The sequence below is a fragment of the Dipodomys merriami genome, unplaced genomic scaffold (assembly GCF_024711535.1).
Source record: "Dipodomys merriami isolate MVZ:Mamm:240054 unplaced genomic scaffold, mDipMer1.0.p SCAF_1, whole genome shotgun sequence".
NCBI lineage: Eukaryota > Metazoa > Chordata > Mammalia > Rodentia > Heteromyidae > Dipodomys > Dipodomys merriami.
This window is the reverse complement of record NW_027202270.1, coordinates 26735294-26762078: the sequence shown is the minus strand read 5'-3', so window position 1 is coordinate 26762078 and position 26785 is coordinate 26735294. Positions and strand designations below refer to the sequence as shown.

The window sequence follows — 26785 nt, the reverse complement described above, 5'->3', positions numbered from 1 at the left end:
AGCATGGAATTTCCCAGGTTTTCTAATTGTCCAATTAACAGTGGGCATATCAGTAATCTGGAGTGCATTTCAGCTATTGAATCATATGCTGCCGATGAAGCACTTTCACAGATAAATCTCAATATTTGTCAGTTGGCCTTAGGCTGCATCTTGGAGGTTGTCAAATCTCCCTAAAAGTGAATACTCTGGGAAGTGAGCTGCATTGCTATATCGAGCGCGGGAATGAGAATGGCACTTCCTGGCATTTGTACAAACCCACGCTCTCAGCTGGCCAGTGCCCTGAGCACTGCGGATGCTGAGTCATGAGCCTAGAGTAGACTAGACTGCCTGAGAACTTTATAGACTCAGCAAATGGGCCACCTTTACAGCTGCAGTAACCTGATCCAAACTTCTTGCTAAGAAGTTCAGTCCACTTTTTTTTATTTTAAAAAGAAGCTGAATAGCTAATTGGTCTCCATAGGTCATTTGAGGTCCCTAAAGGAGTCCTTATCATTAATTAGACATTCCAGGCCTCTTACAGTGTGTAACTAAAATTTAACAAAAGATATGTCAACTCTGGCAGAAGCCATTGTGTTCATTGCAGCTTGTTTTTGTTTTTGCCAGTATGGGGGCTTGTACTCAGGGCCTGGGCACTGTTCCTGAGTTTCTTTTGTTCAAGGCTAGCACTCTACAACTTGAGCCACAGTGCCACTTCCAGTTTTTTTTTAATTTTTATTTATTTTTTATTGTGAAAATACTGTACAGAGGGGTTACAATTAGATGGGCAAGATAATGAGTACATTTCTTATCAAGCATTGTAGCCTCCTCCTTTGTTTCCCCTTTCCATCCCTTCCCACACTTCCAGTTTTTTATGTTCATGTGGTAATGAGGAATTGAACCCAGTGCTTCATGTATGCCAGGCAAGCACTCTACCATGAAGCCACATTTCCTACCCTGCAGCTTATTTTCAGGTTCATTTCCTTCTGCTCATTGATGACCTATTTTCTCCAAATAACTCTCATATACTCAAATTTACTTGCTTCATAGATAATTAACAGTAACATCCTATTTTTCTAGTTTTTTAAAAAAATTGTTGTTGGAGACAGGGTCTTACTATGTGCCCCAGGCTAGCCTTGAACTCTTAATCTTTCTGGCTCAGCCTCCCACAATGGCATGTTCCTAGTACATACTGGTTTGTATGTACTGGTCTGTATTAGTATATACATCCATAAATCCCAAAATGATATGGAACACAAATCTGTAGCAGGATGTTGAAATTCTAGTGACAATATAAATATTTTAGCATGCAGGATTTTGAAATTCTAGTGACACTATAAATATTTTAGCATGCAATTTTTAAAATAAAATTGGTGTGATATTCTTTCATATTTGTTTGTTATAACATTGAAAATATCCCATAGCTACAGACATTTAGCTTGTTCTAATCTTTCCCTACACAAACCATTCTAGGGAAGAACCTGCTAGATACATTCAGAAAACATCCTCAATAATCTCTTAAGGATTAATTCTGAGAATTGGATTTTCTGGATCAATGAATTTATACATATTTTTAAGGTTTTTGATACATGTTGGTACTTTTTTGTTTTGATACATATTGATAGTTTCATTTTTTGCATAAATTCACACTCTCAATATGATTAACATTTTGTGTGTATACATATATGGATATGTATCCATATCCAGATATGGATACATATCCATATCCATATATGTATGCATGTAAATAAACTCAGGGTCAGGGCACTGTCCCTGAGCTTTTTTGCTCAAGGCTAGTGCTCTACTACTTGAGCCCTAACTCCACTTCAAGCTTTTTGACAGTTAATTGGAAATAAGAATCTCATAGACTTCTCTATCTGGGCTGGTTTTGAACCATAATCTTCAGATCTCAGTTCACTGAGTGGCTAAGATTATAAGCGTGCCCCACAAGCATCTGGCTACATATTTTTAAAATATACATATACAAGAAAACATTTTTAACCTTACAAAGGTAGCCTCCCATGTTGTTTAAGAAAGCCTTTGCATCGAGTACCAGACATGAAATTTACTATGTAAAAATGACTAAACTTTTGGTTTTATATATACATTATGCAGCCTTTCTTCCAAAGATCTCCAACTGCGCTGTTCATATAACCAGAGCAGAATGGAATCACACTTTGACTTTGGAATTCAATATAGATGCGAACACACTATTCTGGGAGTTAATTCCAAACAAAGTGACATGCATCTACACGCTGAAAAGGGTTGTCTGTGTTTTTCCATTTCACCATTACCAGAGCTTTCCCTAATGCCTACTTCCAGCAAAGAAGAGATTAATGTCTTGGTTTTACTTTTACTGCATTTAAATGGGCTAAAGAGACTCCTTTCCACATAAAACAAATATAGGAGCTGGAGAGGGAAAGCAATAAAGTTTATAATACAGGTGCGCAGGACCATTTGATGCGTAGGGATGAACCTTTTTTTCTATCCCATGGAACTTTTATTAGAATTAATGCCTACTGCAGTGTTTTGTACAAAGAGTACCATAAAACAACTTCGTTGATTTTATTTTACTAATTAAAAAATAACTTCCTTATTTTTCTTTTGTTTAAACAAATCTATTGGAGTATAATTTACATGCCATGAAGTAGACAATTAAATTGTTTTTAGTATATTTGCAAAATTGTTCATCCATGGACATAATTAAATTTTATTTGTTGATTAATATTTGGTGGTGCGGGGTTTTAAAGCTTGGTACCTGGGTGTTTCAGTGACTGGAGCTTATAGGCAAGTGCTCCATCTCTTAAGCCACATTTCTGAAGTCCTTAATTTTAAAGCTTTTCACTGACCCTAAAGAACCAACACCACTAGCCATATGTAACCATGAATCTATTTTTTTCTTTCTTTTATGTGCTGGTCCTGGGGCTTGAATTCAGCCTGGGTACTGTCTTGGCTTTTTCACTCAAGTCTGGGTCTACCATTTGAACCACAGCTCTACTTCTAACATTTTGGTGGTTCACTGGAGTTAAAAGTCTCCCAAACTTTCCTGACCAGACTGGCATGAACTGTGGTCCTCAGATCTCAGCCTCCTGAGTACTAATCTACTTTTCTGCCTCTATATATTGCCTGTTCTGGTCATAAATGAAATCGAATCATACGTAGTCTTTGCGAACTTTTTTTCTAGTTTTATGGAGGTGTCATTGAAAAATACAAGTTTTACATGTAAAAATTTTATATTTAAAATTGTACAACACCTCATGCATTGATACATGTATGGACTGTGCAATGATCACTATGTTTAAGATAATTCATGTACCCGCTTTTTGTACTGAAAATGTTTAAGCTTTTATCCTCCTAGCACATTTGAAGTGCATAATGTGTTAAGTACAGTCCCCCGTAGTACATTCTATCTTTACAATCCAAACTTTGCACCCTCTCACCAGCATCTCTCATTTTCCCTTCACCCTCATTCTAGGCAACCACCAGTTTGCCATTTGCTTTTACAAGTTGGATTGAGCAGTATTTGTCTCATAATGCCTAACATTTCACTTACCATGATGTCTACCAGACACATACTAGACGGACATGGCAGGATTTCCTTCTTTTTGTGTGTATTTTCATTTTTATTATTTGTTCATCTGTGAATTGTTTTGTTGTCTTAGCCACATTGCGTAATGCTGTAGTGAGCATGGCAGTATTGTCATCTTGCCAAGATTTAGATTTAAGTCCTGTGTATGTTTAATTTTTTGGTGGTACTCTGTTTTAATTTTCTTTGGTGAGTATTCCATAATAACTGTGCCAATTTATGTCCCAACATTGTACAAATGTTGCTTTTTCTCCATATCCTCTCCAATATTCTTTATCTTTTTTATTCTAGCTGTCTCAGTAGATGTGAGGTGATATCTCAGTGTGGCTTAAATTTGTATTTCTCTAGTGATTAGAGATGTTGAGCACCTTCACATCCCTGTTGGCCATTTTGTATCTTCTTCCAAGAAATATCTATTCAAGTTCTTCACGGTGGTTTAGATCACGTTTTATTTTATTGTCTATGAAATGAGGCTCAAATACATTTTGGATATTGCCGTTTTATCAGCAGTGTGGGCTTGCATAGATGGAGGAAACACATCCATCCCACCTCATTCAACTGTCTCATTCTTTTTAGTCACCATGCTGAGACAATGCACTGTTTTGGCTCATCCTCACTTCTTCCAGTCCCCTTGCTTGCTTTGTCCAGGGCAGGAGAGATGTTCAGCATGTATGTGAGATCTCGTCCTCTTTTTTTGGTTTCATAGGATCCACTTCCATACAGGAAGTGCATATTCTTTCCAGTATTCTATGCCTCAGGTGGTCTGGTGGCAGCTTCTGTATGTGAGTGAGGTGGGGGGGGGGCAGGGAATGGAGGGGACAAGGTGCTTATTGGAAATGCTCAGGTGCCAGCATAGGGTTGGAGTATCAGCAGGGGATATTCAATTCCCATCCAGCCCTTTCCTCCAGTGTAGCTTTATCAATGATGGGGAGTTGTTTTAATCTCTTTCACTTCTGTGTTACTCATGCAATTTTAAACTTGGGTGGGTGCCGTTTCACACCCACCAGGGTGGCTTTAATAAAAAAGATGGGTATGAAACAAGTGTGGATGAGACAGTGGAGAGATTAGAATGAGCTCTCAGAGAAAACAATTGTGCAATTTCTGAAAAAGTAGCAGTCCTATGACTCAGCAGTTTCACTCCTAAGTATATATCCAAGTGAATTAAAAATGTATGCTCACATAGACATCTGTACATAAATATTCACTGCACCATTATTCACAATAGCCAGACGTGTCGGCAGTCCAAATAAATGTCTTTCTGTTTATGAATGAATAAAAGTGTGATAGATACACATAGTGGAATAGTATTTAGCCTTATGAAAAGCTAACATAGTGGAATAGTATTTAGCCTTATGAAAGCTGAAACATGGGTATTTGTAAACATTATGCTAAGTGAAAGAAGCCAGGCACCAAGGAAAATTTTCCAAAAATTCGAAATGTCTAGAATAGGCAATACATAGACACTGATTAGTGGTTGTCTGGAAATGATGGGTTGGAAGAGAAGAGATATAAGGCAAAGACTGCTATTTGATACAGGAGATTTCTTTCTGGGGTAATGAGAGTGTTCTGTAATTAAATGGTGGTAATACCTCACAACTCTGTGAATACACCAAGGACCACTGAGTTACATACTGTAAGCAGGTGTATTCTATGCTTGGTCAGTTATGTGTCAGAGCTAAAAAACCTATCAGGTGAGAAGTGGGAGTTTATTTACTTACCTTCTGCAACACTCTTTTAAGATTGGTCTTATTAACTTATACTCATGAATAAGCCATTTCTATTCAGCCATTAAAGATGTCTTCTACATTTATTCATGTTATTGTAAATGGCACCCTTTCTCTTTTAAGGCTGAATAATACTCCATTGTATTTGTAAACACCGACGTAAGCTAGATACAGAAAGAAAAGTGCTGCATGATCTTACTTACTGATGGAATCTAAAAGTAGAAGTCAATATGCAGAAACAAAGAGTAGAACACTGATTACCAGAAGTATGCAGGGATGGAGATATGTGGGCCAAAGGGTTGAAAGTTGTAATTGTATAGGACACAGGTGTAGGATCTTTTGCACAGTTTGAGGACCATGATCAATAATATGTATTATGTGATGGAAATTTGCTAAGAGAATAAACCTTAGGTATTTCACAAAAACTATGTGAAATTACAGGTTAATTTGTTGGACTAATAACAGTTCTATTTATAACAAAATATCACGTTTTGTACTTTGCTGCATCTATATAATTTAACACACACAGCATACATGAAGCAAAACTGTGAGTTCATCTCTTACTCTGACCTGGTCCCTGTTTTAGGTGATTAATGTACACTAGTGAGTCATATATATATGTCCCGGTTCTGAGTCTTGTGTTGTACTTATCCCTTTATGGTTCTAATCAGTATAGTCACATCCTTTAGAATTTCTTTGTGCTTCTTTATTGAGTCATTGTCATATCTCAGCAGAAGCCCACTTTAGCAGCAGCAGCAACAGCAGAGCAGGCTGTCTGCTGGATGAGCCTCTGTGTACTTCTGACAGTCAGTGAGTTCATGTCCTGAAGACAATGTCCAATGCAGCCATCATTCAGTATCTAAATCTGTAGGAAATTGTTCCAGGACCCCACTGGAAAGCACAACGGGTGGATGTTCAAGTCCTCTATAAAATGATGTTGTGTTTGTGTATACTACATGAAACAGTCTCTAGATTACTTACAAGGGAAGTAACTCAGGGTAAATGTTGCACAACGGCAAGGGAAACTTGCACACCTGTTCAGTATGATAGTTGTTTTGTTTTTTTTAAACACGTTTTCAGTTTGCTATTGTTTAATACCCGGATGTTGATCTGAGGATACTGAAGGCTGACCGCATGCACCTGGGTGGGAAATGGCTGGCCACAGCCTGCTATTCAGCTTGATTGCCCGGCCTGGATTGGGACAAGGAGTCTTCCTTTCTTTTCTTCTCTTCTCTGACTTTTTTTTTTTGTCTTTTCCTTTTCTCTGATTCCCTTTTCGTTTATTAATATTTAATGAGTTTTCTCAGACTATTTTTCTTCCCTTATTTTCTGCATCTCAACTTGCCCTAATTGGATTTAAATACCCATATCTGTGTTCTCTCTCCTGAACCAAAAAGCTAGATAATTTAAGGTTTGTATTTCTGCCCTTATACTCGATTAAAATATCTTTTTTACTTGTATATACGTTAGAATTTTTTGTACCCTTTGGATTATTAGTTTTTTTCAAAGTATTCATAATGGATAAATAATGAACAGTTTAATCATAGGCAAACAAAATTATCCACACTAACCTATTTACATTAGAAGCAAAATTACCAGTTATTAAAAAATTTAAGCTTAGAGTTGAAATTATTGTTAATCATTCAAAATACTGTCTTTTTTGCAATATTCTGAGTACATTTCAGAATATGAGAAAAGTATGGAGTTAAAAATGCCCCATGAAGTCAAGATAGAACTCAACACTGGCTCCTCCCAGAGCTATTTTAAGTTTTAACAGTATAATTTATGTGAACTATTAAAAATTTATATAGCATTGGTACAGCCAAACTGTTCTAATACTTTATTAATAAACTACTGCAGGAACATTTTTCTCCATTGAATTTAATGAAGGAAAGTAATTAAACTGGTATGGGGAGTTAATTTCCTGATTCTCTGAAATTATTTTTTTTTCATTTTCTCATTCTGTAACATTCAAACCCAGGTGTATGGGCCCATGATGGTTACCTTTTCTCTTCCACTTTCCTTGAAAACAGACCACTGAATTTTAAAGTAGATTGGTGCACCATGTTCATAAACATGAAGTGTCTAAAATATGCATATAGAATAATCATGAGAGTGTACTATAATCATTTCTATAATATCCAGAACCTGGATATCCTAATGTACACATTTCCAAGCTAAGACCTGTATCATTTACTTTCAAATGTTTTTTTTTTCAGATCTTCTGGGACCAATTGAAACCATCAGGGTACTTGCTCTCATGAGTGTCCAGGTTTTTACTAAAACAGATGAGATAATTAAACAAATACAAATGTGGGGCAAATTAAATATTGGTTTGCTTCTATTTGGCTCCTCCCAATAGAATATAGCAGGGCAAGGAAAGCCTAAACCTAAGGGAAGTTAACTCCTCATCCTCCTGTTTTCTGTAGCCTGAATTTTAGGATACATATCATGGTTTTGTTCTTGTGGGTTTATACCCTTTCCTTAATTGTTATTTGCTGAGTTATTGGGAAGGAATAAAGATGGGTCTATTTTCTTTAAAGGAGTAGAATCAAACTATTCTAGTTATTAGATCAACACTATTATAGAACTAGATTTTCCCCCTGCATGTTGTTACCATGAAAGTCCAAAAGTTGCTATTCAGTCCTTTATGATTAAGAAATGTCTAAAAGCTGCACTGGAGCTGGTGAGGTGGCTCACTTGTAGAGTTTGCCTTACAGTGCACAAGGCTCTGGGTTTGAACTCTGGTGCTGCAAAAATGAGGCAAAACAAACCTACCACGAACAAATAATCAGTAAAAGATTCATGTGACATCAGGATTTTATTATTTAAAGGACAGACTTTGTATTTTCCCGTGGGATTCTGAGCTTATTAATCTTGTGGAGCAGAGTTATTATTTGAACAATATACGACTCTTGGAGTGTTCATCTGTGTGGAAGTATTCAGCTGAGAAAGTTAGAGAGCATGGTTACCAAGATTTTTTAATTTCCTGTGACTAGTCAATAGATTCCACTTAGCAGATTTTCTATTTTTGTTGAATTTAATTAACTGAAAGCTTTGGATCTGAAAATGCTGATGCCTCTGGGGACACACATGACTTGCATTATGGGTTGAATTAGTCCTTCTCCATTCCTGTTATTTCCTCACCCCAGTTGATGGTGGCCTTGAATGGTACAAGGCCTTTCTAACTTAAAAAATATGTATCTTGAAGACCTTATGATATATGATGGGTTTTGAGACTTTTGTTATTGTTGGCAGGGCCTTTCAGTACCTGGTGTCCATCACCCAATTTGCATATGAGATAGTAGTTACAGTCAGACTGTGATTATTCCAAGTGGCAGATCCCTGGGTGGAAGGCATGTTGGAGTTGACTGTCTAGTGTCACTAAGTATGAAGCCCTCTGGACAGACCTTTCCCACTAAAGTTATGCCTTTTATCCAAGAGAGGTTGCCTGTTCTCTCATTTTATTATCATTAATATTTTATCTATTATTATGATTGAATACAGGGTCTTGTCCTTGCTAAGTAGGCTCTCTATCACTGAACTAGTCTCACTTTTTGCTTTTGTTACTTTCCAAATAGGCTCTCATGTGTAGGCCTGGCTGGCTTGGATTGCGATCCTCCTATTTATTTTCACCGCCCCCCCCCCATTTAATTGGGGGTGATAGCTATGAACCACCATGCTCAATGTTTTTATCAGTTGACAGCGGTCCTGCGAAAGTTTTTTCTGGGATGGCTGCCTCACACTGAGATTCTTTTGCTCCCTGGTTCTTAAGTAACTGTGGTTACAGGTGTGAGCAACTGTGCTCATAGAAAATGCCTCAAATGTTACCTTGCAGAGATATTTATAAAATGCAGCATGGATCTGAATAGTTGCTAAGTAAAATGTGTCTACGCTACTTTTAAAAACTTGGTATAAATTTAATAATGAACATAAAATTTACTACTACTACCAATACTAATTTGGAAATTTTCATATTGCTAATAGTACTTAATGTAATGATACATACCAGATATGAAAGCCTTATTATTGCAGTAAACATCAGGGATTGGCTGTTGTCTCCAGTCTCATTTAAGGTTCAGAAGACAGAATGACTCACATTCAAATATACAGGAAACCCAACCAGTTTCCTTTGTGTAATAACCTACCTTAATTCTAACAGGTAAAAATCACCTCGACAGTGAGAGTATCAACCTTCATTTTCCAGTGCAAGTGAATGGGAGTGGGATCTACATCAGGGTTTGGTAATATTTTATGAGGAAAGGAATATCTTTAGGAAAATCTGGAAATATCTTAGCTTTTCTTAGAAAGGCCAAGCAAATGTGAGGGTTTGCTATGCACTGACTTCTCGCAATCACTTGTCATAAGATAGTTTTTTGCTGTGCTTCCAAAGGACTAAGTAACTAGTTTTTACAGTTACCTATTACTCTTTTTTAGAAGCCTGTGAAAAGTCTGAAATGTAATTGCTGAATATTGATCTGGATTCTCAAATTGCTGAGATGTGTGAAACTTTTCATCTTTATAAAGTTCAGAGTTAAATACACAAATAGAACTTGGCTTATACAAGTCAATATTTATATGCATGTTTGCTATTTGAGGAAAGAAAAGCGATGCATGCGTGTGTGGAGGTGGGGGGGGGGACTCCTACTAACCAGTTCACGTAACAGCTAAGGAATAAGAAAGGATGAAAACCACAAGGAAGAAAAGAAGACAGCAGGTGAGAGGTTGTCCTTAAAATGTCAGGATATGAAAAGCAGATGGAGAAGGGATGACTCTCTTGGGTTTGAGTTTTTCCTGTTCTGCTAAGTTGTAGAAAGCCACTAAACCCAGAAAGGCCCAGAATTGAAGGCATCTGAAAAAAGGAAGGTTGTTTAGTTGGTTGAATGTCTACCTTGAGAGAAATTAAGTCCCTGTTAAACTAATAATCCCATCTATGCAGGTGCCTAACTCATTTTTGTTCAGTTTATAGAGAAACATGGAAATGAGGGAATGATCAAAGAAAATTTAAAAAATGATTTGTAAGAACTAAAGTGCAGGAGCTTTCTCAATTACAAGGTGCCACAGAATGTTCTGTACAGTGGAACAGAGACTCTCACCAAGGGTCATGATCAGACTGCATAGAAATGAGATAGAATAGAAGTCTTCAAAGAATCCTTTGAAATGCCAAGAAAAAATAACTTTTATCTACCTCCTCCCACCTCTCTTTGCCTGTCCTAGGCCTTAAAGTCTGGGTGTAAGCACTGTCCCTAAGCTTCTTTTGCTCCAGGCTAGCACTCTACCACTTGAGCTACAGCACAACTTCTGGCTTTTTCTGTGGTTAACTGAAGAAAAGAGTCTCATGGTCTTTCCTGCCTCGGCTGATTTAAAAATCCAGATGCTCAGATCTCAGCCTCCTGAGTAGATTGATCTACCATTCTCTACTGACCAAAATTATGGCTCTACTGTGAGGGTTAAAAGGAACTTTATCTTAAACACTTCTCAATATATGCCTCCAGAAAAGAGACAAAAGAGGAATATGGGATCAGGAACAGGACAGACATGTAGTCTAGGAACTGATATAGAAGACAGGTAACAGGAGATCCCAAAACTATTCCAGAAAAGTCATGAATAGCAGCCATGCCTGGGGCCCAGAAAGCCACAGAGCGAACTGAAGTGCAGGGCTGAAAGGAAACAAGAGGTGTGTGTTCAGACACAAAACAGCTGTGATACCTTACCTGATGTGTTGGACTAGAATACTCTCAGATAATAGGGCTAAGTAAATGCTAATTGCATGTAGAAATAATAAGACAAGAAGATAAGGCAAAACATCTCAAAATATTAAAAAGGGAACAAGAAAGAAAATAATTATAGAAGCGCAGCTGTGAACAGTATTTGCAGTTATAACACAAACATTAAATAAGGGTTTAATAAAAAAATGACTGTGTGTATTGAAATGTATTGAGGATGAGTCTTTTGTGATCCTATATTAGGAAGATGATTTTTAGCATAAGCCAAGCGATAGCAGTGTAAAGATTCCACCCCCAAATACTTATAAACACCAGAAGAAAACTCAGCATTAATGAGGGAGGGAAGTAGAGAGGGAAGCAAAGAGGAAAGGTGGGAGGTAGAAAGGAATCACAGATGGTGTGGCGCCTCCTGTGGTACAGGCTTAGCAATATGAATATAGCATTTATCATTGACATTGGTTTTATCTCATTGAAGTTGTTTTAAACTTCATGGAATTTAATATATATATATATATATATATATGCTTATTATGAAAAAGTTTGAGAAACATCTAGCCTTACTCACAAATTTCAAATAGGAGTTTCCAGGATTATTAATATATAGCACACATACATTCTCATTGTTGTGCTTTATAGAACCATCTAAAGAGTGATCCACAATGCACAAGATTGAGTCTCTCAAATCTTCTTCTGCTCTGTAGGGTGGAGAGCACTGTTACTACCATGGAAGCATCAGAGGTGTCAAGGACTCTAAGGTGGCCATGTCCACCTGCAATGGACTTCAGTAAGTGTGACTCTCCTTGGGTCCTCCTTCCCTCAGGCTTGGCTTCTGTTGTTCAACCTTTCTCTCACTCTCCCCCTTCTCTCCCCCCCCCCCCAGATATATTTTAACAGCAAGTCTTCTGTGTTAGATCCATGTTAGGGATTGCATTTGGAGTAGTCATAGTGAGCTTGAGCCCCTCCCCCATGTATCACTTGGGAGAGTCCGAGCAGGAGAGTCCGAGATTGAACAAATTATGATTGCACAGGTTAATACCTAACTAACATTTTGGTAGGTGTGGTGAAAGGAAGGACACAAGTGTGTCTGTTAGCTTTCTTGTACTATACAAAATATCTCAGGTAATGTTCTTATGTTCATCATCTTATATAGACAGAAGGTTTATTTTAGCTTTTAATTTTGGAGATCCCAGCCCATGGTTGGTTGGCGTGTGATGAATGAGGTAATACATCAGGGCAGGTATAATAAATGCAATGAAACAGTTTACCAGGAAACAAAAAAGATGGTGAGAAAGAAGCTAGGGTCTTACAAATACCCTTGAAGTGCATGCCCTCAGTGTGCTAAAGTCTTCCCTGGAGGCCCCATTTCTTAAAGTTCATCACCTCCTTTTAGCACTGCCACTATTAACACTGAAGCTTTTGGGAGAATATTCAAAGTCCAAGCCAGACAGGGGATTTACATGGATTTACTAATCCTGGTCTATACAGCCCCCTACAGGTGAGCCAGGAGTTATCCAGGCAAAGTGGAATGATTACAAGATCAGGCATTGATTTAGAGGCAGGCTCCACAAAACCACCTGTAAAGCACCTTAGAGGGCTGTGTAGCACCTCACATGAAAATCTACATTTAGTCACCGATGAGAAACCTGAAATAAGTCTCATGTCTATCAAACGTAAATGTGATTTATGTGACAGAATCATACTGTTCTCTGGAAAGTCACAATTTATAGCTATAAAGGTGTTCCCACTAGCCTCTTTAGAATCAACAGTTTTAGACTGTTCTTAATGGGCAGGACTTGTCTGTTTTCTTCTACATGAGACTTGATTTGTTTAACTAGGGAGTTGTACTGCTTGTTCATGGTTCTGGAATAACCTGAGATACTCCTATGGAATCATACAATGTGTCATCTGCCCACTGATTTTCAGAAATGAATTTATAATGATTATAATCTGTGTGCTCTTGGTGTGTACATGTTCACTTTTGAGATCCATAGAGATATTCAAATTAGATTTGGGACAGCATCAAGCTATCTGATCATATATACTTTTAAGTTTAAGACTCTCCTGATGCCCCTTTGTCATTTCTTGTTATTGGCTTTGTTAATTTTCTCATATGTGGTCTCTTATGTTGTAGTGGTATGTTTGAAGACAGCACATATGTGTACATGATAGAGCCACTGGACCTGATTCATGATGAGGTGAGTCTGTGACATCTGATTCTTCATGTTTGACTCTTTCAGCTTCTTTGCTTCAGAGCAGGGAAGAGAAAATTAAAGCAAGTTGCAGAATGTATTTTACACATGACCGTCTTTCAAACTTAGAATGATAACACAAGTGTTGAAGTTTAAGTTGCCCATATTGGGCTCATATACCAGTAAGGGATGATCAGAGACCTCAATACTGGGTTTCCTGAAGAAAATTTCTGTTCTTCCCATCCATGGAGAGAGCAGAGAGGGGCTTTTGTTTTCCTGTGGCCAGCCTAGTTTTTCATTTTCATTGTCTCCTCCAGACAACCGTGTGACTGTAAGCACATACTTAATTTCCGTTTTCCTAAAAATGTCTGGTGGAGAAATTTATAGGCTGAACTTTGATTATGTGATTCACTGTTTCATTTCAAGATAGGGAAGAAAAAAATAATGTCTGCTCATGCACAAGACAGCAGTCTAGCTAACCAATCATATATCCCTGTATTGTTATTTAAACTTAATAGAATACAACTAGATTTGAAAATTGATATGTCGTCATCAAATACGGTATTGGAGGCTTACTGCAGGTTTAGTACCATTTTAGATGCTTGAGGATACACCTCAGACAACACTGACATCTTGAGTCTAATGGGGCTTCTGGCAGACAGGAGTGCAAAGGCAAATAAGTAATCTCATAGATGTTTCAGATGATGCTACTTGCTATGAAGAACTAATGAAGGCAGCAAGGTGGAGAGGAAAATTACTAGCATGCTCACTGGGTATGGAAGACCCCAGGAGAAGGTGATTTTTAAATTAGGACCATAAGGAAATCACAACAATTCTCAGAAATGTGCAAGTAGAAAAGTCCTGGCATTCCCAGGGCCTGTGTTAACATGTTCTTAAGGACCTAGGAAGGCACTAGACTGGAGAGCTGCGAATGGGGGAAAATCAGTAAGACATGAAAGCACAGAAAGGACAGTAGGAAAGTCAGTGAAGAGAACAGCTCATGGAAGAAATAACATTTTGAGAGCAGTGGACTAAGAATATTGCAATCACTTGCTTGGACAGTGGGTGCAGAAAATACTTCTTTGTCTTCAGGACAGAAAATGGACACATAGGCTTTTGATAATAGCAGTTAAACCAACAGACATTTATTAGTTGTGTGAATGTCTATATAAAAATGAATCAGTTTCAAGTCTGAGGAGGAAAAGTCATTAAATCATATGTAGCTGTGGTTTGAGTAAACCTGAATCATTTATAACCAGTAACTGTAAAAATTACCAGATAGAAAGGAAGATTCAATCTAGGGTTAAGGAATTTTTGTTAGATAAAATGCTTTTCCTTACTTCACTGGTTAGCAAATTTGTTGGGAGAAAAAAATCTGACTCTGAGTTTTGGCCTTTGAAAAATGGCTTTCTTACCCTAAAAACTAAATCCTAGAGAACAAAGCAAAAACTCAAAATAACTCGCCATGCCTTATTGTTAAAAATACATAAATGAGACAATTTTCTAGTGCATTACTAATAAGGGAAATTGAGCAGCTGCAGTGAGTTAATGTGTTTCAATGTCTGTCAAACAGTTGGAAGGGTTTATATATCCGTAAACTGTTGTTATCACAATGTCTAGAGAATTGGCTTTGCATTGCTATACCTTCTAATTATGTTTTTTGAGTGCTGGTTGTTACATGCTTATTATCTGCTCCTTTTTGTTGTCTTCCCTACCACCCACCTTTTCTTCATGTATGATTGGTTTTGTCCTCACCACAACAAAAGGAAGGAAGGAACAGTTCTTGAAACTTTGCATTAGTCATTCTTGCAAATTGCGTGTTGCTCATTTGGTTGTGACTTTCACTTATTATCACAATTAAGAGTAATGGTAGCTGGGAGCTGGTGACTCATGCCTGTAATCCTAGCTACTGAGGAGGCTGAGATCTGAGGATTGCAATTTGAAGCCAGCATGGGCAAGAAAGTATCTGAGACTCTTTTTTTTTTTGTCGGTCGTGGGCTTGAACTCTGGGCCTGGGCGCTGTCCCTCAGCTCTTCAGCTCAAGGCTAGCGCTCTACCACTTGAGCTACAGCGCCACTTCCGGTTTTCTGGTGGTTTTTATTGGAGATAGGAGTCTCACGGTCTTTCCTGCCCAGGCTGGCTTTGAACCGCGATCCTCAGATCTCAGCCTCCTGAGTAGCTAGGATTACAGGCATGAGCCACCAGCGCCCGGCAGTATCTGAGACTCTTATCTCCAGTAAACTACTCAAAAATCCCCAGAAGTGGTTCTGTGACTCAAGTGTTAGAGCACTAGCCTTGAGCAAAAGAACTTCACACTGGCCCAGAGTTCAAGCCCCAGATCTAGGAAATGTTTTTTAAAGTAATGGTAATAAGGGATGGTAATTGCATTGGCAATTTTAATTTTTCTCTTTTATTTCTTCTTTGTTTATGTTCTTTCAGTTTTTTTCTTTTTGTATAAGTTTTTTTATTGTGAAAATACAGTACAGAGGGGTTACAGTTGCATGAGCAAGGTAATGAGTACATTTCTTATCAAGCATTGTTGCCTCTGCCTTTGTTTTTCCCTTACCATCCCTGTGTTCCTTCAGTTTTTTGAGACAAGGCCTTACTATGTACCCTTGCTGGCCTTAAGCTCACAATTCTCCTGCTTCAGCTTCCTAAGTACTGTATGGCATCCACTTCCATACTCTATTGGGTTTGGATTTCTTTTTTTGTGATGTTCACCTTGTTATTTTAGCATGCCGTGTAGTAAGTCAGGTAATACGGATGGTGCAGTTTCACTGAGAATTTGTGTCCTATTGCACATAAAAAAATAGTGAAGTTTTAAATTATTGTCTCATGTAATGTATTAAGAAGGTTTTTTTGGCAAGTCCTTTTCTGATTATGAAACTAATATGTTAGCTGGGTGTGGAGGTGCACACCTGAAACCCCAGCTGTTCTGGAGGCTGAGGCAGGAGGGTAGCATCTTTAAGACCAGCAAGAACAACGTAAGCTTGGGCTGATAGCTCAGTGCTGCTTAGGATACATGAGAGTCTGGCTTAAATATCTAACACTGCAAAGCAAACAAGCAAAAAACCCAAACATATTATAGGAGAAACATAATAAACAAATACCTAAGTAAATAGCAATTATTCATTATTCCATCCCTAAAGAGAATTTCCCTTTACTTTTCAGCATGCATACATAATATCCTTCCAGTTCTCCAATGTACATTTCCATATAGTTTAAAATTGATTGATTGGATAATTATAATTTAATCCTCTGTGTCTTCATTTGTTAACAAGGGATAAAATAAATACTCTATGGGTTTTTGTTAGGAATAAACTGGATAATATATACGTAAATGTTTCTACCGTACTGTCAACTTAGTAATTGCAGTTAGCAGTGATTATAGTAATAACAAGTCATTACTAAAATTATAATTTCTAGGCTAGTGGCTAAGTCTTGGCTAAGTCTTTTCAAGCATTTCAAGGTTTCTGATTTAATAATATTTATGTTAAATGTGTCTCAAACTATGCTACCAATTTTTTTTCTATCAGAAATACTGCCTTGCTATTGTCATTAACCAGAAGATCATAATTCCTAACTTGATGGCAAAATTGTTTTGTTTTCTTTTAAACATTTTCATTTTGAAGGGATATTAATACATTTGAAAGGATATTAACAGAAATATGGTAGATTTAGGAGTGAACTCAAATGGTATAATTTCTTAGAAATAAACACCAGGAAAATCAAATGGTTGGGAGATAGGGTCACAGGGAGAGGGGTGTTGGGGTGGTGGTAGATGAATAGAGAGGATGGTGGGGAGAATTCTGTCATAGAATTCAATGTATATTCTGTAAAATTAAGAACATTGAGGGAGGTATGGAGTTGGGCCCAATGGGGAAGAATGATAAAAGGAGCGATGAACAAATACAGTGTGTTCATCAACTTCTTTGTTGAATGGCAGATCCTTTGTACAACTGAAAATAATTTAAAAAATCAGTATTATCCCCCTGGTTATGGTTTAAGAATAACACTAATCCTGTAAAGTATGCTTTTCTTTAAACTGAGACAGTTGGAAGATACTCTGTTTTATTGAAAATTGAAGTTATAAGCTGTAAATTTGACATAGAAACCTTCCCACATTAGCAAAGACATACGAGAATGTACTAATGCTGTTCATAGACTGAGGCATGTTTTCATCTTTCCCTCTGATGGCCTACGGTTGATTTGTTTCAGAAAAGCACTGGCCGGCCACATGTAATCCAGAAAACCTTGGCAGGACAGTATTCTACGCAACTGAAGAACCTCAGTAAGTTTTCTTGTAAAGTAGCCATTGTGTGCTGTGCAGTAGTGTTCTGTGGGCAGGGATTCTTGTCAAGAGGTTGAACCGGGCTGAGTTGTGGATGAAGGATGTGATGGCGGTGGAGTGAACTGAGCATTTCCTGTAATGAGACATTGAGGCTGTTCCAGTGACAAGGTAGAAATATGAAATCATAGAGTAAAGCTGCTTTGGAACCAGAGAGTGTGGCCATATTAGAAGGGTGATTTACCCTGAGGATTATCCTGCAATTTTCCCGCTTCACTGCTCCTTAGCCTCCTCCACTCCCCAGGCATCTTGAGCATGCTGATGTTGTCCAAGGCTCCTTTTGGATCATTTGAGGGGGTGGGGAGAGGGTCATGCTATCCCTGTATATTGGTGCCAGAAGTCTTTGAAAATTTATGCAAAAGTTTTTTCTCACATATTTTTAAATGTCTAATGAATTAAGCCTAGAAGAATGCTCTCGAATTTGCAGATGTGGTTGGGTCATATAGGCATCTTCTGATGAAGCCTGGGCAGCTCATGTTTTTCATCATTTTGGATGAGATTCACTCTCTCTTGAACTGCCTTTGTGGTTCTGAGAGTGAGAAGCATTTACTGTTTATCTTGGCTTTATGATGTCTACTGCTCCTTCATGGGGAGGCTATGGAGCATCTATGTGGTGTTCTGTTTCCTCCTACACAGGTATGGACAGCAGTGACCAGTGGCCTCTACTGTCTGAGTTACAGTGGCTGAAGAGGAGGAAGAGAGCTGTGAATGTGAGTTTGGCCTTAAGCCTCAGTGGGGTTGTCTCATTGTTATCTGTGTCGGTAACGGCATTGAACTATCACTATGGCGGGTTACATTTGTGCATTTACTACTCTTTAAAACAAAGCAAGAAAGCCCCATGATCTGCACCTGAGGATACTGGTTTTGATTTCTCTCTCCAATATGAAATTCAAACTGATTATTGTTTCCTATGAGTCCTGATGGCATACTAAGAATGATTGTTTCATAGTTATAAAGAAAATTAGAGAGTAGTTTTTGTTTTTGGTGCCAGTCCTAGGGCTTGAACTCAAGGCCTGGGTGCTGGCCTTGAGCATAAGCTTAAGCTCAAGCTTAAGCCAGAGCTCCACTTCTAGTTTTTCGGTGGTTAATAAGAGATAAGAGCTTCATGAACTTTCCTGCCTGGACTGGCTTCAAACCACAATCCTCAGATCTCAGCCTCTTTAGTAGCTAAGATTACAGGCCTACACCACTGGTTCCTGGCTTGGGGTATTACTTTTTTCTAATAAAAGCACAGCAGATTTTTTTTGGAGGGTTGATACAGCTTATATACCATGATGTAAAATATTTTGGTCAACAGAATTACAGGGTTAAGTTAGGCTTTGAAATGTTGACTAATCATATTCATTTTTGTTCTGTCAAATTAAAAAAAAAATCTGTTGTACCAAACTTTAAAGCTGGGTGTGTTTTTCAGAGCAAAATGGCTGAATCTTTTTGACAAGTGACAGGTATTAAATAAAATTCATGAAATGATATACCCAACTGCCACATACCTCACCTCCTTTGTGCCGATGAATGTGTGGAGCTTTGTAACTGAAATTCTTTTTCTATTCTTTTTCCATAATAGATTACAAAGCTGCAATGATGAGATAGTGTAGTAATTGCATGGTGAATGCCATGTACCCAAGAATTAATTCCACAGTTTATAGATTACATGATAATTTACTAGATAACTTAATGAGTAATTCTAGTGGAAATTGCACATTTTACATTACATAATGTTTTGTTGAATGGTGTGTGTGTGTGTGTGTGTGTGTGTGTGTGTGTGTGTGTGTGTGTGTGTGTGTGTGTGTGTGTGTGTGTGTGTGTGTGTGTGTGTGTGTGTGTGTGTGTAAAATGAGGCCAGCAGCATCAGAAGTATTGTAAAGGTTAAATTTTCCTTTTTAATGAGCCTATGTTGTATTATGGTGATTATGTCTATAGGGTATTTTTTTGTGGTTTTATGTTTAGATTTCTCCTTTTGCTAGCTCTTAAAGCCACAGTTAGCAGTAGTAAACTTGATAAAAGCTTTCTTGCCTTTCACTCCTGTTCATCCTGACCTGTTTCATGACTGTGTACACAAAGAAAAGTAGGTCTAGACAAGGCCTAACTCCTTACTCTTAAATGGTTATCTAGTGTCAATAAAATTTAGAAGAATTTTGGACCGTACTAAGTGGACTTGGTGCATTTTTATTAGAATTTTACTTCAGTGAGGTAAATGTTTCTGTGTGACTGTCCTCAGGACTGATTCAGATAGACTTGGAGGTAATGCTGATTTATACTGCTTTTATTAACTTGGTTTAAAGTAGATTCTGTTTGATGTTTTAGGTTGACATGAATAGTTCTTTCACATTTTAATGTTAAATAAATGGAAATTTATTTATTTTAACAGTATTACACTTTACATTTTTCTCCAGGATAAATTTAAATATAACTCCCAATTAAAACCAACATAGCTGTTCCCTATTCTGATAAGTACTTAATTTTTTATGTTTTGGTTTTTGATGGTTACTGAGGTTTGAACTCAGGGCCTTGCCAGGCAAATGCTCTACCTATAGAGTCATGCCCTCAGCCCTTTTTGCTTTTTAGTTATTTTCTGGATTGGGTCTCATGGTCTCACACTTATTGCCCAAGCTAGGGAGTCAGACTATGATCTTCCTACATGCCTCCTGTGCAGCTGAGATTATAGGCATGTACCACCACTACTCAAACAACTTGAGATAAGGTTTTGCTGACTTTAGCTCCCGCTGATAAAGGAAGGCTGGGATAGCAGTCTTCTCGATTCATTTCTCTCATATACCTAGGATACAAGTGTGAGCCACCACAATTAGCCACTGATGCTAGAAAATAGTAAAATAGTAAAATTCAAGGGTTTTTTTTTGTTCTGAATACTTGAATGCTTAAAAACAATTTTTTTCCTTCAAATTCTCAGATTATTTTTTTCACATAGGAACATATTTATTGATTGATATAATAATAGGAAATGAGAAATAGTTTAAATTCCCAACAGTGAAAAATTTTGTTAAATACTATTATTGTACATATACAGACATATACATCTATATACACATGTACATATATATATATATATATATATATATATATATATATACACACACACACATACATACACAGTGGAATACTGTGTAATCAAAATGTTTGTGTAGTTACTGGCCTTGAAAGAGGTCTATGATATATCTGATAAGTGACAAATACAAATTCTCAGATTCTTATAGGATGTTCATAAGTAGACAGCAGAGTTCTTCTGAAGTCCAAAATTGGTGTCTAACTTTGAGCATTAGAGCTATTTACACTGATCATTATTCTGATTGTGTGTTTTTGTGTTTTCCTCAGCCATCTCGGGGTGTGTTTGAAGAAATGAAATATCTGGAACTTATGATTGTTAATGATCACAAAACGGTAAGAACATGTTTGGTAAAGCCCTAAAACAAAGAATACATTTCACTTTGGATTTTTATTATTATTTGTTACTTAATAAAACCAAGATACTTAGACACTTTATTTTTTGGAGACAATAAAATGACTTGATCTGTTTCTGGGTGTTTGGAGGCACAGAATTTTTTTAAATTTTTTTTACTGTAAGGAAGCATAGAATTTTTACAACTCTAAATTTTTCCCTGTGTCTAATGAGAATTATAGTCAGTAGATTCAGCCACTTACTTTCTTTTCTTTCTTTCTTTTTTTTTTTTTTTTTTTTTTTTGGTGGCTCTAAAGATCAAACCCAGAGCTTACAGCCAGTCAGCTTTTACTTGTCTTCACATAAGGTTTTTGCTGTGTTTGGTTAATGCTTCCTAACTTTATGCTGTGCTTTTATCTTGCTACTCTGACCTCTTTTACTTACTATATGATAAATATAACTGTAGGAGATAAACATATATAACAAAGATATATCTAACAAGACTGTCTTTAACTCATAATTTATTGGGAAGATGAGTAATCTCATGTTACCTCTGAGGCCATAAAATATGACCAAATATGTCATCTTAGTAACGAACGTGAAAAGCAGTCTCTAACGGTACTTACTCATTTCCCTTTTCCTGTGTTGGCAAAAGCCTAGAGCACCCTGAAGAGTCTTGTCAGTACCCTCTGTTACTATATCCAATCCTAGTAACTATTCTATACCCAGTACTTTTTTGTTCTGAGGGGAAAGCCGTGATTTTCTTTTACTGATCACCACAGCGTTAATTTCTGACTAATTTCAAGCTATCAGAGTAAGACCATTGACAGAAGAACTGGCTGAAGCCATGTCTTGTTGGCTCTTGTGAATTGGGAGGGTTTGGCTTCCGCACCACCCCCTGCTCCTCAAAACTGTTTGGGCCAGTTGTTACTTTTGTCATAGTTATGTAATTTAATTCTAAAATTTGAATATGCTAAGAGTAGTTTTATGGAAATGAAGCTGCACTTCTGAAAAGACTTTGTAAAGATGTGAATCTTTTAAAAAATGTTCAAATGTCAGATATGAGTGAAGAGCTACTGAAAGATTGAAACAAAATTCAAATTGATGCAAGGCATCAGGTCTTTGTTTTCAAGAAAGCCAAAGTTAGATGAGTAGAGGATATGATAAAGTTATATTTCATTGTTGGAAAGACAATGCAAAATTTTAATCAGCTGTACATTTGAAAAGTATGATGTAGCCAGATACTGGTGGCTCACAGTAATCTTACCTACTCAGGATGCTGAGATCTGAGGATTGCAGTGGTTCAAAGCTAGCCCAGACAGGGAAAGTCATGAGACTCTTATCTCCAATTAAACACCAGAAAACTGGAAGTGGAACTGTGGCTGAAAGTGGTAGAGTGCTAGCCTTGAGCGAAAGAGCTCAGGGACAGCACCCAGGACCTCAGTTCAAGTCCCCCAACCAAAAAAAAAAAAGTATGATGTATTATCCCAGTGTGGTGGTGTAGACCTGTAATCCTAGAACTGAGGAGGCTGACACAGGAAAATCAACAATTTGAGGCCAGCCGAGGCTACATAGGGAGACAGTCTCAAAAACAAAACAAAATACCAAAAACAAAAGATCACTTCCATTTAAACATGTATTTGAGTTTCCTACTTTAATGAATGCTTAAGTTACAAAAGTAATTTAATTCAGTTGTACTGATGCAGTTTTTTTTTTCATAAAATTCCTCTTACTTTTGTATGCGAACTTGTTTTTCCTCCCAGTAGCTTTTAAGTACATTGATTGAGTTGAATTGAAATAGAATTGAGGCGCTTCCATGGTAGAAAATAAAACTAAATGTGAGGCAGAGCCTTGAGATAATGAAGTTTCAGCAGGACATTAATTAAAGTAACCTTTTCATCTGAATTGATTTTGCTGATGGGGACAGTGAATTTTTTCCCAGCTACTTTGCAAACCTGAGCCTAGTGGCCTATTGTGTGGCTTGAGAAGCCTAAGTTTTCCCCAGAATCCATTATACAAATCCTTTTAAAGTGGTGGCCACAATCTTTAAGATACATATGACACCTTTGCAAGTTTGTAGTGCATTCTAAGGTATCAGTAAATGGTACAATCAGTTCTCAAATTTTGATTTTTTTTTATTGTGAAAATACTGTACAGAGGGGTTACAATTACATGGGCAAGATAACGAGTACATTTCTTATCAAGCATTGTAGCTTCTTCCTTTGTTTCCCCTTCCAATCCCTTCCCATCCTCCTCCCCCCCCCCCCGTCCTCCTCCCCCCCCCCCCCCCCCGCACCAAAGTTGTAAAGTTCGTTTTCAACATAGTGACTTGTACATCTCATTGTTGCAATGGGTCCACCTGTATCCCTATTTAAATGATTTGTTTTTCCCCTTCCCCTCCACAAATTATACCAACATCAAATACAGTGAAAGCAGGGGTTATACTGTGGGGGAGGGACATACAAAGCAACAAAGAAATAATCTTATAAATGTGTTAGAAGCAATCGCATGAAAGAAAAAAAAATTTGAATACATATCTTAGGGTTCATTTCCCTAACGTCACCTTATCTGACCTTTTCTGCTTGACTCATACATATACTAGATATTGCAAATAAGGGAAACCATGGGACCTAAGTTTCTTTGGGCCTGGCTTACTTCACTTAATATAATTTTTTCCAAGCCTTTCCATTTCCTAACAAATGGGGCAATGTCATTCTTTCTGATGGAGGCATAGAATTCCATTGTGTATATATACCACATTTTCTTGATCCATTCATCTACTGAATCTGGGTTGGTTCCATATCTTAGCTATAGTAAACAATGCTGCAATAAACATAGTGTGCTGGTAGCTCTAGTTTGGTCTTGTTTGTAAACATTTGGGTAAATGCCCAAAAGTGGGATTGCTGGGTCATAGGGGAGCTCTATGTGGAGTCTTTTGAGGAACCTCCATACTACTTTCCAAAGTTTAAACCTTGATTTGTAAGTCCAACTCTCTGTTCCACCCTATTGTGCATGGAAGGTGCACGTAGCTGTCACTCAAAGTGAAGTAGAATTTGCCAGGTTTACCTCAGTAACTCAATAACTGAGCAAAATAGGAAAGTTGATACATTTCTTTAAAAATTCTGTATTTAAAATGTATTTATTTATTGGGTGCTAGGGGTTAAACCCTGGGCATCTTCTACTTCTTGAATATACCTAAGGTGTATCCTACATTTTGAGTTTACTGTTTTATCTTTTTAAATGGTCAGTATTTAGGTAATCTTAACATCATCTTTCTTAAGATACTATTTTCTATACATAAAACTGGTACATTGTACCATATATTCTGTGATAAAGTTATCTTAGGCTATCACAACTTTTTATTTTAAAAATCCACTTTTTTAATTCAGTAAATCTTGATAACTCATTTTATTGTAATAATTATTAACGAGTGATAACTGGACAGGAAATGTTCATCTGTCTTTGAAACCAGAAAAAAAAGAGAATAATTTGCAAGGATAAATTAGAAAGAAATGCATTTTTGCAAAAATGACAAAAGTGACCAGGCACCAATGGCTCACACTTGTAATCCTAGCTACTCAGGAGGCTGTGATCATAGGATCTCAGTTTGAAGCCTGGTAGACAATTAAGAGATTCTTCTCAGTTAACTAGCAAAATACCAAAGTAGAGGTATGGCTCAAGTTGTAGAGTGGTAGCCTTGAATGGAAAAAGCTGAATAACAGCTGGAAGCCCTGAATTCAAGCTCCAGTACTGGCCCTACCACCTCCCCTTCCCATTTACTCCCAGTAAAGGAAAAGATTTTTTTTACAGTAATAACAATGCTTAGGGTAGAAAGAAATTACCTAAGAAGATTTCACTTTTAAACAAATATTATTTCTAGACTCATAGAACTAAGTTTACTCTTCTTTTTTTTGCTCTAAGACCAATTATATTGTCAAGTATGTCATTTTTAAGATTTTTTTGAAAGTGGCAAAAAAGTCTGTGTTTTGTGCTATTCTTCATATGAGGTGAAGGTAATTTTTAAACAGTCACAAAGCTATATTAAAATCAGGACATAGACAAGAGCACTTTCATTCCCACGCTGAAAGCCCACATAAAGTAGAATAACAAATCCATCTATTTTTATTTTCATGTTTGCAAATTTGCTATTGGGCTTTAGCAAAACTATCCCCCTAGGAGGACTCCTCTTACTGTGTTTATATTCTACTAGGCAGCAGTTTGGTTAGCTCCTTCCTTTAGGTTGAAAATAAGTCGTAATTTTAATTCTTTTTGAAAAGGGTATTTCTTGAGGGTTTTATTTATTCAGGAAGTAAAAGCAAATTTTCCAGTTTATATGTAAATTGTTTTTACTGATCAAAAGATGTGAAGGTAAGTTTTATCTTAAATGGAGATTGCACATTTTTTATTTATTTGCAAAATTAGTTCTCATTCATGCAAGAAATAGAAACATCTTGCCTACATTTGCATTCCAGCTCACTTCTCTAATTCACAGTAACCCAATATTGGCTGCCTGGAAAAAGAAAAGCCTGCATGTTATTTAGAACAACCGTCACATTATCCATGGCTTTCAATTAGAAAGAAAAATCTCTCCGTTTTGTAGAAAGCATCTTAGTACCTAGCTGGTAGAACCTAATTTGTAAGCCAATTATGGCTTGATAAGAGTCTGCAAACATTTATTTGAATCACTTAAGCTAAAAATAAATATTAAAAGCCTTCTAATAGAAAATTTGGCTGAGATATTTTAAAGTGCATGGAAAGCAAGTGTGTGGCTCCATTTTTCTTGTATTAAGTATGAACCAAGATGTGCAAATATGTGATAACTCACATTTTTCAATGTAAACCTTATTTGATTTTTCTTATCTAGAAAACATAATATTTTAGATACACCTAACAAACAAGCTCTTATCATGAATCACGATTTCTTGGAAAAACACATAAACTAATTAGAGTTGTCAACAAGTTTTATCTCTTGTCCTATTTGAGATAACAAACTCATTACAGGGACTTGGGAAGAGCAAATACTTGTAGGAGAGAAGTACTTGTCGTAATTCTTAACAAATCTTTGGTACTCAGTTTAATGGTGCTTAAAGTTAAGAGATGGAGTTGTCTTTGTTCTGAGTTTGTTGTTTTTTCTTTCTTTTTTTTCCCCTAGAGCTAGGGATCAAACCCAACGCCTTGTGCACGCTAGGCAGGCGCTCCCTACTTAGTTCATTCCCAGCTCTCTTCTGTCCTTGTCTTATTTGTTCAGTAACATCAGGCAGTCAACAATTTTCATTTTAAAACCATTTTCTTCCTCTCTTCTGTTACATGGAGGTTCTTCTATGTGTGTTATTGGGTGGGTGTTTCTCTTAAATCCTTTAAATCTGACCCCTGGAATTCTGAGAGTGCTCTTTGGTGTGGTTTAAGACTATCCTCCTTTACCCTCTCCATTAGTAACAGCTTCCAGACTGTCTTTAGAATCAGCACTCTCTGCTTTACAGCCCTAACCTCTGAGTGCCTTCCTAATGTAACTAATTTGACTTGTCACCTCTTATTTCAGAACTTAATTGGCCTCTCACATTTAGCATTTCACAATCAGAACTCCAAGATACATGTGTCCTCCAACATTCATATTGCTGGAAACTTACTGCTCAGATTGACATGTTAACAGTATTTGGAGGGAGGGCTTTTGGAAAAGAACTAGAAAAAAAAAGAAAAGAAAACTATGATTTTCCAAATGCAGAAATATTTTTAATCTTCATGAATGACACATCATTTTATAATTATAATTGTAAGACCAATTCCAAAGACTGTGTTGCTACATCTAAATTTATAGTCTTAAGTAAATTTTTTTCCCCTCAGA

The 26785-nt window shown here is 37.1% G+C and overlaps 1 protein-coding gene across 3 annotated transcripts in view; it reads left to right on the top strand.

Annotated features, from left to right (window-relative positions):
* Adam23 (ADAM metallopeptidase domain 23) overlaps window positions 1-26785 on the top strand; it is a 162873-nt gene that overhangs the window by 80194 nt on the left and 55894 nt on the right. For all 3 annotated transcript variants that reach the window (XM_070018608.1, XM_070018590.1, XM_070018598.1), the window contains exons 5-9: window positions 11714-11796; window positions 13144-13207; window positions 17420-17492; window positions 18186-18259; window positions 20880-20945. In XM_070018608.1, the coding sequence (XP_069874709.1) occupies window positions 11714-11796; window positions 13144-13207; window positions 17420-17492; window positions 18186-18259; window positions 20880-20945 (360 nt within the window). The remainder of the gene's footprint in view (window positions 1-11713; window positions 11797-13143; window positions 13208-17419; window positions 17493-18185; window positions 18260-20879; window positions 20946-26785) is intronic.